Below are 11,452 nucleotides of genomic sequence, written 5' to 3'. Positions count from 1 at the left end.
CACACACGCTGCACCACCATAGCTTGAGTCTGTCAATCCGTGTGATGGGTGACATTGAAAAGGTGCGTTACATTTGCAGCTTCCCTCCCCCAACAATTGCAGCTAATTCCCCCCCCCCCCACACACACACACACCAAATATATATATCGTGTAATGCTTCAGAAGTGCGTAAAATGGCCAGGGTCGGTGAAGGTCAAAGAACACACAAACAGGTGTGTGGCCTTGCGATCAAAGGGATTGTTTCGCGGTAGGTCAACGTTGCGCGAGCCACGGTGTTGCCCACCTGGAAACTGCGAACTTAGCTGACAAAGCAGTGGGCGGAAATAGAGATGGAGAAGAAGAATAACTGCAGCGGACAAACTCGAAAAACTGGAAATAAACTTTATGGCCGCAGTGGCGCTTCTTTCGTAATGGGGGAACCTATACGCCATCGATTTAGCTCTTCCCACTCACCATCACCGTGTGTTTTTTTTTTTGTTTGAATGAGTATTTTCACTTGCACAAGAACAGTCGTTAGCTCACTGCCTGGTATCCAGCGACAGGTTGATGACGGCAGCTGATGACAAGTTTTGATAAACCACCTAAAACACTTCGGGGGATGTGGAGGAGGGGCAGGGAGGACTTAAGCAGTAGATCAGATCGAAGGCGAGGCGTCGGTGGTACCTGTCGTGGTTGGCGCTCAGCTGCGTGTGTACCTGAGCCAACCTGCGGTGTACTTACATGCAACAGGTGTTGCCGCGTATCACCGCACGGGACTCGTGTGTTGTTTTCACATCTGCGGCTGTCTTTACATATAAAAATATTTTTTGGCGAGTCACGAGTGATAGTACAACGATAAATCGGTTGAGGTTGGACGGACAAGAAGGGCTGAGGGTAGGGTGGGTATTGGAGAGACCATATATCCCAGTGTTTGCTTGACACAAACTCGCGGATCTTCACAGCACTAAACTTTTCGTGTCCTGACTTGCAAAAGCTTTTTGCTTCCACTTTTCTCCATATCTCACCTCTCAGTCATTATTCTCCCCCCGCAATTCCTCCTAAACACACGCACGTACACCCGTACACGCCCCCGCGCTCCTCCATTAAATACCCTCTTTTGTCCCCATACTTTCTTCTTGTAAACAAGTTGACCGAGAAAGTCACATTAGTACTAGTTGTTGCGACAGTAATAAATGAAGGAGTAAAATGGACGTATCAACAAGTGCGAGAGTTTTTACAGGCAGACCATTTCTAGATATAATTTCATGGTGTCAAGAAACAAAAAAAAAAAAAACTCGTTCCATTCTATTCTCTTTCTCCCTTTTGTTAATCTGCTGTGCTGTGTTCCTGCTTGTTTATCGGGTCATCTTTTCTTGTGGGTCCCAGATGTTCTAAGGATGTGGATCATCATGTGTTACTGGTTCCTATAACAGCACTGTCAGTTACTTTTGAAACGTAGTTTCGGGTAGACTTGTTCCGTGAAACAGGAGGGTTAAAGGCCATCCAGGGAACAAACGACAGGACTGAAATAGCAAGGTGTATACATATCATGCTACAGAAAAGATTTGCGTCAAAAGTATGTCGTGTCTTGGAATTTTAGGATGTTTGAATTACAGAAAGGTACGCCAAGGCTGAAGGTAAAGACACCACTGCAGGGGGTGGGGACTGGAGTGTCGGTTAACAACACGATGCTTACACCTTCCCTTTTCCGTTCTTTTTTTTTTTTTAATTCTTGCAACGACAGTTTTCCACTTCTGCTTAACTCGCAGGTATGATTTAAGGAATTTTCTGGCCCTCACCATGCACGTTCGTTCGGTGAAAATGCAGAAATACTTTTTTTTAATTAGCCCCTAAGGCGCCCGTCATTGCAGCTCGGTGTTCGATGTGAAACAGGTGTCGCTTTCGATAAATTTTCTGCCAGGTGCACACAGCAGCTAAACGCACGCAGCAGACGGCGCTGCGTAGAACGCTGTGTGAGGCCGTGTGAGGTAGGATGGGATGGACAAAAGCCCGAATCAAGGAGGCAGGAGGCCACAGGGGACGCGGAGGAAGGGGGTGAATGTACGTGGACGCCATCTTGCTGACACGCCCTGCGTGGAAGAGAAACTAATTCGTTCACTTAACAGCGCCCCTACCCCCCTCCACCAAATCCTCTCCGGTAAGTCATCCGTTACCTGTCTGAGGCTGTGCCTAGAAAAAAAAGGTTATCTCCGCACGACTGCGACGGCTGCACACCTGTGTCAGGTCAGCGGCAACACCTGTCTGAAAAAAGTCGGCGTTTTAACACTGACCGTTCTGTACAGCTCTGCGGTGATTGATGTGAGATAATTCTTCTGGAACCCCCTTCCCCTCCCACACCACACCAACTTTCTCCAAACGCTAGGTTCGTAAAGTCCACAAACTCCTGTCCGACATGCCTCACCATCCGAAGGCAGCTGTCTGGAGGTCGACAGAGAGCAATCAAACGGGGAAAGGGAACAGGACAGAAAAGGCAGTTGAAAGTATTGTACATACAACACAAATTTTACTACAGCAAGTAGAGTCGATTTGACAAAGAAGTTAAATGGAGGCTGGAATTCTTATTGCACGAGTATGCTTGCTGTATCGTTGATCTGTTACTGAGGGCTGCATCTCGCGAGATTAGCGACCCTCGTTCCTCTTTTGAAATAAAACATTCCATTGGCTTTAATAATAACAAAAAACTGCCATTGACCTGTACGTTTAAGGGTAAAGACTGGGTAAGGAATGCGGTTCGTACTCTTCCAACTAAGGTTATCAAGGCAACCCAGGTGTAATTCAATCCTTACACCGTTTGCGACCTCCGACCGTTTGCGAACTTTCAGATTCCGAACTGGTGAGTTTGGAGAGGCAAGCTGTACCCTTCCAGATTTTTTTGTCGGTCTGAAACTCCACCGGCTGTAGAAAGGGTCGTCTTGTCAACATGCAGGGCGAGAAGGAGAGGACAAACTGATGCTGCACGACTCTGGCATTTTAATGTCAAAGGAGCAGCTGTGTGTTGGGCAGAATCTTGATGGTGGAGACGGGAGGGAAGGAAAGGTAGGGTGGGTGCCGGCAAGATGCGCGCGCATCATGCTAGGTATTCTGGGCCGCACAGGAAGTTGGCGCCACAAACTTTATATATCCTCTGGCCGCCTTACTTCGGTCACGTGATCCAGCAAGGCTTTCCTCCCATCGTTGACGATAGAGTTTTCTTTTGTGCACGCGCAGTGGCTGATTTCGCGAAGGCAGTGCGAGTTCTTACTCTTTTTTCCAGCATTACCTGCTCTTGCCGAGGCTTTTATGAAAAGCAAGTCTTTAAGTAATAAGCGTTGCCATTGCCACATGACAACACGAGTCGGTCAGTACATAGAAATAAACTTGCTTGTCACCACTACACCTAGAATCGGGAGGTCTGTGGTTCGGATCTCTTCTCGGGACACACTGGATGTCACACGCGTTCATAGGATAGTTCGTTTTGGATTTTTTCAGGGTACTCTTGTGTCCTCTACCTTTGCCCACCTCCTTTCAAAGTGAGAAAGCACATCTAACTGAAAAGTGCGATCCTACATATAAATAAATAGGTATATCTCACGAAACATAAAAAAAACTAGAGAGGCAGGCTATTACACAGACACTACGTCAGCTAAGAGCCAAGACTGCGCACAGCTGATCGATCTGGAGCTCAACAGACCGTCCAACATGGCCGCTCCCTGCACTTGACGACCGCGATTTTTGTTGCTTCGGAAGGCGGACATGTTGGGTTCCTCAGTTTTTCCTCAATTTTGTGTAAATGGACAAAGCTTTTCTCTCCTTTAATAATAAAAAAAATCGAGTTTTTGACTAGCAGTTGCTTACAACACGCTTCTATGGGTTTATACACGCCGGTGTTCTGTGGGCAGCATGAAAGTTGACGTGTGGATGATCTTGTCCAGACTTCTTTCCATAATTTCAGCTACTCCTTGTCTTGACTTCCCTGGCTTTGGGAAAGTGTTTATAGATAGGGAATAGTTGAATCTGTCAGGAGCTTGTGTGTGTGCGTGTGCGTGTGCGTATGCCATACCATTACTAGTGTCGATAGTTTTCACCTGGAGTCCGATCGATTGGATCACTGACCTCGTGACCTGGTGACGAATAACTGGGCTTCCCCAGCCTGAATGGCGCGCCCAGTGAAGTTATCAAAGGAATTATGTAACATAGCTGTAATAAATATTGTAGCATGATGTGGTACTCGCTACACCTGACAGTTTCAGCACACCGTCAGACAACATGATTAGTGCGTTAAGAGAACTTGCACGAAATGTAACATGGGGAGGGAGACACAGAGATAGTGACAGAGTAGTGCACAAGTTCACGATGTACCATCCTTTAGAGAGAAGACAATTACGAAAATGAAACAGAATGCACTTTGGATGAAACTGAAAATAGAAGGTTGCTATTGTGGGCACTGATAATAAATGACATCATCATTTATATGGGAAAATCACTTAAGCGCACCTTTTACCATTTGACAATTTCTCAAACAAGTTTTATTTCTTCCTCGTTTTCTTTCTTTCGTTCCATTTTTATAAGTTGAGTAGGGGGAATTGTTGATTCCTTCTTCATCCCATACTCTTACTTTCTGTATTTCACTTTTCCAGAAAGATTTTGCATCACGCCAAAGTATGACATGTGTGCATCAGCTAGCAGAAGTTCCACATGAGTATCTGTGTCTAGAGGCAGTCCTTCGGTTATTTTACATCTATAATTATTTAGTGGCTATTTTCTTCATGCTATTTTCCGAGTGTTTGTTACACACCGTCAGGCACAGCTCATCCACAACATTGCACGCAATTTTTGTTTTCAACTCCTACAGCTCACCAAGTTGAGAGAATGTTGCAGTGACATGGGGAGCTGGGAGGACATGTTTTCGGCTTAGTGCATGTACGCAGTGGAATTCGCAGAAAAATATGCACGGAGTACCGCCACGTACTGTATGGGGATGGGGTGAGGTGAAATGTAGCGGGAGGGAGTCACAATGTGGCGCTTATTAATGGCGACCACTTGCTGCCAGTGTCACATGGTGACCAGTCGGCAGTTCGCAGTCGTTTGTTACGGCACGTGACACCGTCACGTGAACAACCTGCTACTGCACGGATTGCGGTGACAGGTCAACAACGGTTGTGGGAAGACTGATGTTGGAGCCAGAAAATTGCTGTACTGTACCCCATCACACCCTCTTTGACCCACCCAACCCAAACCACCCAACATCATTGTTTTCGGTTGGAGAATGTAGTGCCACTTCCATCTTCACATAGCGTTCCCCCCGCAGTGATTTGGGGGGCTGAGCAGTCATGGGTATTGTTTACTGCACACTTTCATGAGTATTCACAGCACAACATCATGTGGTGATGCTCGTCCACTGTAGATGATCCCCCTACATGTGGTCATTAACTGCGCGCGGTGTGCATTGTTGTTCGTTGTTTAGAGTGTTCGTGAGTTGACCCACCTGAGACCAAGGAATTAAGACTTATTGTCAAACGTCACGCAAGCCCTGTCTCCCAGTGTTGTATATTTTTCTTTCTCTAACTCCCCCTAGCCTCCCTAACCTCTAAAAATCTCTCTTTACGTCACTACACCCAAGCAAGAGCAACCTTCTGACAGCTCAAGAATCCGAGTTTTTCAAGTAGGTGTAATCACGACATGGGCTAGTTTGTTCGATTAACAAAAATGTGCCTATTTTATTGAGGAATGACACTTTTATATTCACTCGAGACTTTTGTCTTGGGTTCTGATTCAGAAATGAAGTCTGGCGTTACCGAAAGATCTCACTTGTTTCAGTAAATTATTGCTGACCCCTCCACCATCCTGCGGAGGTCTTGGAGCATGAGGGAATGCGTTCCCGTTTATATACGTCAGCCAGTTCGGACAGGACCGTTTATCAGGCATATATATCGTGCACATGCCACACAGGTTGTACTTAACAGCGAACATTAGCGAGACCGGCTGTTTACATACACATGGAATAAGGAGGAGGGGTGGGGGAAATGTACAGAGGAGTCCGTAAATCCCCGAGATTTGAGGTGTCAGGTCTGTCACGCCGCATTGTTTATTGATAACATACGGGGGTAGGGTTGGCTGGGAAGTGAGGGGGAGGGGAGAGTGAGGGAGCCGAGATTCGCGAAGACTGGCAGCAGTATGGGCGGTTGGGGTGTTGCTAATACCAACTGTAGCCACACCAGGCACGGTGTTTGCAACCACCTTTCAGCAACGCGCGTGTTCTGTGTCTCCAAAGTGGATGCAACCGGGTATTTTACACACTGCATATAAACAAGACCAAGGAATAATTACATCCATGGGCATACTTTCATCTGTGGGCTTTGTGAAAATCCAAGAACGATGTATGTGTGCGCTCTGTAACTGTGAACCTGAATTTTGCGAACGTATGGTGTACTCATGTGGGTCTCACTGTTACAGATTGTAGCAATTTTGTGTAGCATTGTGTAAAACACAGTTACAAGTTACCTGCCACCGATAATAACAGCTTCAGCAACAAGCTCACGAAACAGTGCCTGACCACGTAACGCGGTCGAGTGAGGTGACGTAGCACTAAACAGAGGCGCCATGCATGCAAGACACAGGTTCTGCACGCGCAGATGCTGAGAAGATCGACATAACGACTGGCGCTTAGTGATTCATGGTGCGAGCTGTGCCCCATTCCCCCAGTAAGTGTATCCCCAGTTTTAGCTTATGCCTGGCAGAGTGCTAGGTCAGAAACAATGTTTACAAGGACCCTGTCAGCTGCACCTACTGGCAATATGCGGTTATGAAAAAAGAAAAGCCCGATTGTAATATAAGCTTTTCTGTGTACGTATAAATAAATAAATGGTCTGCTTTTGTCAGTGGGGTCTGTTTGATCCATGTTTATCTTAGATCCTACATACCTGATGTTGGGAATGGTACACCAGTGTTTTAACCTTTAAGTACAGCGAGGGTTTACACTAACCCTGTCTAGGGCCATCGCATTCCTCTGTCGCCTGTGTGTAGCGGCTGTGGACCATACGAGGTTCCCGGGTCGTCTCTCGCCTTGTGTCGCGTAGGGACGATGTACAGCGCCCTCTATCACAACGTGTTGACTGTGGGAGAGTAGAAGGTCAAATCAGACTCATAAGCATTAATAAACAATCACTTAAAAAAAAAATACCGACATGTACAATAAAGAGGCGAGACCGAGCAGGACCCATCACGTACTCAGAAAATAAGCTGGCCCCACCACTCTCTCCCCTGTCAGGTACTGCTCCGAGTTTAACCTCCAAGCATTATACAGACGTCATCAGGGGTATGTGGCTATTCTTTCCTGTCAACCTGTCACCCACTTCTCCTTTTCTTCCCCTCATCCCCATTGTCTCGGGTAATCTTCAGTCCATTATCTCCTCTTTCCGCTTTCCCTGCCTACCTGTATGGTTGGTGTGCATAGGTGTTAGTCAAGTGTACTGAGGACAGGTAGCGGTTAATGTGGTGGCCGCTGCTTCCCTGGCATGCCAGGTCAGCTTGGGTACCGCACACGTCTAGTCCCACCCCACCCCTAACCGCTATCGTACCGCATTCCAGCCTCGCAGTTTCCGAATCGTGTGAGATCCCCAACCTGAGGTAGTCTAACGGATGGAACGCATTTGCGATTTGGGTCATCGGCCTCCTACCCTTCGACTAGGGCAGCTTGGGGAAGGGGGACGGAGACACGGGTATCGTGCGAAACAGGGTACGTTACCCATCGTTAATCTACGGCGTATCAGTGTACGGATGGCAGTTTCACGGCCGGCGTGTAGTGCAAAAATAGAGAGAAAAAAAGTCTGTGGCGGCAACGCACGATGATAACCCAAAGCCCTCTTTCATTCACCAACCCCAGACTTCCTGTGGGTATTTCAGTACTTTCAGTGTATTTTCCGTACTATTCGGAATAAAGCTTACCTTGTGAAAAATACTGCAAGTTAGCCAAAGTTAACCACTCATTGCTGTCGCGTAGCTTTGTGTGTGTATGCGGTAAGTGAAGAGTTGACCCTTGAGGTCCAGTCACCCAAGGTAAAGGGTTACACGCAAGGCGCATGGGGGTCATTGAAGGTTACGGTCAGTTCGCGACGAAGTGAGTGGACGATCCGCCAAGAGAGGGTAAGGGGAGGGAGCAGCAGACGGAGGGAAAGACAGGCAGGCGGTCGCCGTGCTTGGTCGTACACCTGAACACTGGTGTTTGCCAGGCATCTCTCCCCTCCCTTTCTCCCTACACACGCAAACCCTCCCCTCCATCCCCTCCCAGCACGTGTGTGCGTGCTTGTGTGCTGGGCTGCCCGCGGGACCGCCGTTGCCTGGACACACACATATACACACACACAAGCACGCCGTGCACACAGACACACATACACATTCCTACGTAACTCTCAGCTGAAAGGAAGGCGCTAGTAACTCCACTTCTCTCATTCTCTCTCTCCCCCCGCAAAAAAAAAAAAAGAAAAAAAAAAAGAGGAGGGGCCGCGTTGTCTTTCTCCTCCTCTTTCTCTCCCCCCACCCACACCTGTACCTGTCTCCTCACCATCCCCCGTCCCCCCGCCTCACACAGCCGCCTAACGTGTCGTGTGTCTCCTTGCCTTCCCATCTCACACCTGCTTGCCGCGTCCCAAGCCGCTGGCCGCCCGCCTGCCCGCCTCTCGCAGTTAGTGCTGTGTTCAGGCTGTGCATGTGAAGACCGTAGTCACTAGCCCAGCGTGCTGGTCACACACTCACACACACACTCTTCTCACTCCAAGAAGTAGTCGCAGTCAACAATTCTGGGACTTCGTTCTTCCTACTTTCCGGGCTGTGCCTTTCTTCATCTACTGTTGTTATTGTTTTGTTGGTGGTAGCTGGTGTTGAGGGTTTGATTTTAAACCCTTGAAAAAAAAAATTGTCTGAAAAAAAAGAAAGAGGAAACCGTTGTTCGCATCTCGAAGAGTGTGTGGCGGTGTTATGCGCGACCTTGCCCGGTGGGACTAGAAGAGAACTCGTCTGCACACCGCAGCCTCCACACTGGCCCGCTACCTGGCCCGGCGCTGTGTCTGTCGTACTGTGTCGTGCTGCGTCGAGCTGTGTCGTGCACAAAATAGATCCGAAGCGCAAGCTCCGTGCGTCCAGCTGGCCCTACCCGCCGCCTAGCGTCGCACGTGTGTCGACTGTCACAGCCCCAGACGCCCGCATGCTTCTCCTACGAGGACTTAGCCAAGAGGCGAGTCACCATTTTATTATATATATTTTTTCGTATCTTTTGCCTTATTTTTTATGCATTTTTCTATGTTGTTCATTGTCTGTGGATCATATACAGGTAGCGGTTATTTTGTTTTCTTTTAGGGGGATGGGCCGCACCCTATGATGAAAAGTTTGACGGTCCCGTTCACATTTGCTGCTGTGAGTGGCTTAACTATTGTCTGTGATGAACTAGAACAGCATCTTGTGTTTCATTTTAGCATGTTGGTGGTTTGATGCATTTTGTTCATTTGCTTTCTGCCCTCCCCACCCCCCACTTCCACTCTATCACTAACCTTCATCCTACATCTCACACACACGCACACACCTGTCTCCACTATACCCTCCCTCGTGACTAGATGTTAAACCAGGACAAAACACGCACTGTATACAGCTCCGCTGCACGGTTTGCAAAGTGAACCGTGTACTTGTCTTTGGCCAAAAATTGGCTGAAGCCCCACAATCTCTTCAAATACCAAACACCTTACATGCGGGTTATTGGGCAAGCTCTCTTCTGACAGGTGCCAAAGATGGAAACCACTAGGTGTGATGTTGAGGAGCTGATCAGTACAGTACATATGATCACAAATGCTCTTTAGTGAGGAGGGAGGGGGAGAATCAGGTTTGTGGTGAGCTCAGACTGGCACCAGGCGACACACTATACGACACAATAGGCTATTGTAAGTACGACTGTGGCAACTACACCATGATAACACCGCGAAAAATGTTCCCCACGCCCCCATTCTCGCGAGGTTACCGACTGTATCTGTCGCACATCGGCGTACACGGTTTGAAGCAACCTCGAGAAAATAACATGTGTGGACTGTAGGAGAAAAGAGCATGTGAGTGGACTGTAGGAGAAACATCATGTCAGGATAGAAGATGCGAGTTAAGGCCTGCGAACCGTGCCTCCTATCAGGTCACAATGCAACTGTCATAACCTTTCCTACCCGCAGGCTGTGCCTCGCATCTCTTCAGACCTTTGGGTGCAAAATGACAACAGGTTTTCCACCGGTCCGATACAGGTGAGCGAGCAGCCGGAGATGGTTGTCACCTCGCCTTGATCTGGATAAGGACGGTCGTACCAAGGCGTTGACCCTCTGTGTGGTCAGCACAATAGCGGGGGAAGGGTCAGTAGAGTCCTGCCTTTACTTGCCAGGCTGACGACGACATGACTGATGATGCATGTTGACGTCTAAGAAGCTGACGATATATACAAATCGCTTCCCTGTTGTAGTCCCTTTTTCAAAAAGCAGGGTTTTCTTTCTCTTTTTGGTAGTGATTTCATTTCGTGTCGTTGTTACCTTGTGGGCATACACGATCGTACCAGTACCGTCCGTTGGCGTGGGGAGTGGGAAGGGCGTGAAGAGTGCGGGGAAGGGGGGTATTACCAGCAGACTGGTGTGAAGAAGTCATGACGTCTCATGTAATGTGTCTGTGAAAAAAAAAAAAAAAGAGTAGACATGCTTTTGACTGAGATGACAGTAAACGGAACAAGAATGTTAAGGCCTTAGGAGAAATAAACCTGGTTTAAATGCCATGAATATTTTAGTAATATGTCTTTATTTTCTTCTCCCAGACCTCATTGTGAGAGCAGCAACATCGTTCCACACTGAACCTCAATGTGCATGCCCCACCCTTTCAGAATATATCCTTTGTAATATTCACCCACCACTAACTACTGTCCTCCTTTATTCCTGCCGAACATCATGATGGGTTTGAACTCGATCCAACTGCCCACAGACAACACAATGCCTGCTAGCTCCGGGTGCGTACCCCCCTTTCACGTCCATCATTAGACTCCATCATTTCGTCGACCTAAATTCGCTGACTATATTTTTTCTGACAGTCGACAAACTTCATCTCATTACCTCCGTTAGGGTGTAAATGACTTTTAAAGAAGCATCATCCTGTTTTTTTTTAAATGTTCATCTTTCAGCGTGAACTGGAAAGGCTCACAGGGTAGCGTACCTGCCACTGCACCTGTACACAACACGATGTCACGTTTTATCGCGTCTTCACCCGTGTGTAATCGCGTTCACCCATTCTGCGACACGCCTGTCCCGTATCTAATCTGCAACGGGTGCGTGCTTCGTATTGATTTCGGTTTGAAGTGTGTTTTAGACAGGTACTGATATGCGCATATGGGTTCTGCGCAATTAACCGCGCGTAAAGACGCTGTTTTCCTCCAGATTAAAGGTGACATTCCAATTTCTAAAAAAGGAGC

General features: G+C 47.8%; 1 protein-coding gene and 1 long non-coding RNA gene across 14 annotated transcripts in view; one reads left to right on the top strand and one right to left on the bottom strand.

Annotated features, from left to right (window-relative positions):
- LOC112563615 (RNA-binding motif, single-stranded-interacting protein 3-like) overlaps positions 1-11,452 on the top strand; it is a 141,672-nt gene that overhangs the window by 57,846 nt on the left and 72,374 nt on the right. Inside the window, exons 1-2 of one of the 13 annotated variants that reach the window (XM_025237763.1) lie at positions 8,564-9,208; positions 9,331-9,387. The exons of 11 other annotated variants lie outside the window; for them this stretch is intronic. In XM_025237763.1, the coding sequence (XP_025093548.1) occupies positions 9,179-9,208; positions 9,331-9,387 (87 nt within the window). In that variant the 5' untranslated portion in view covers positions 8,564-9,178. Of the gene's footprint in view, positions 1-8,563; positions 9,209-9,330; positions 9,388-11,452 lie in introns of those variants that run through there. One more of the 13 variants, XM_025237764.1, reaches the window with a different exon arrangement.
- The window catches only part of LOC112563616, an 85,855-nt gene that overhangs the window by 6,137 nt on the left and 68,266 nt on the right, over positions 1-11,452 (bottom strand). The window contains exon 2 of the long non-coding RNA XR_003099082.1: positions 6,962-7,091. This is a non-coding gene — a long non-coding RNA (uncharacterized LOC112563616). The remainder of the gene's footprint in view (positions 1-6,961; positions 7,092-11,452) is intronic.

The sequence above is a fragment of the Pomacea canaliculata genome, linkage group LG5 (assembly GCF_003073045.1).
Source record: "Pomacea canaliculata isolate SZHN2017 linkage group LG5, ASM307304v1, whole genome shotgun sequence".
Lineage (NCBI taxonomy): Eukaryota > Metazoa > Mollusca > Gastropoda > Architaenioglossa > Ampullariidae > Pomacea > Pomacea canaliculata.
The sequence above is the reverse complement of the archived record's forward strand: the minus strand, read 5'-3'. Positions and strand labels throughout refer to the sequence as shown.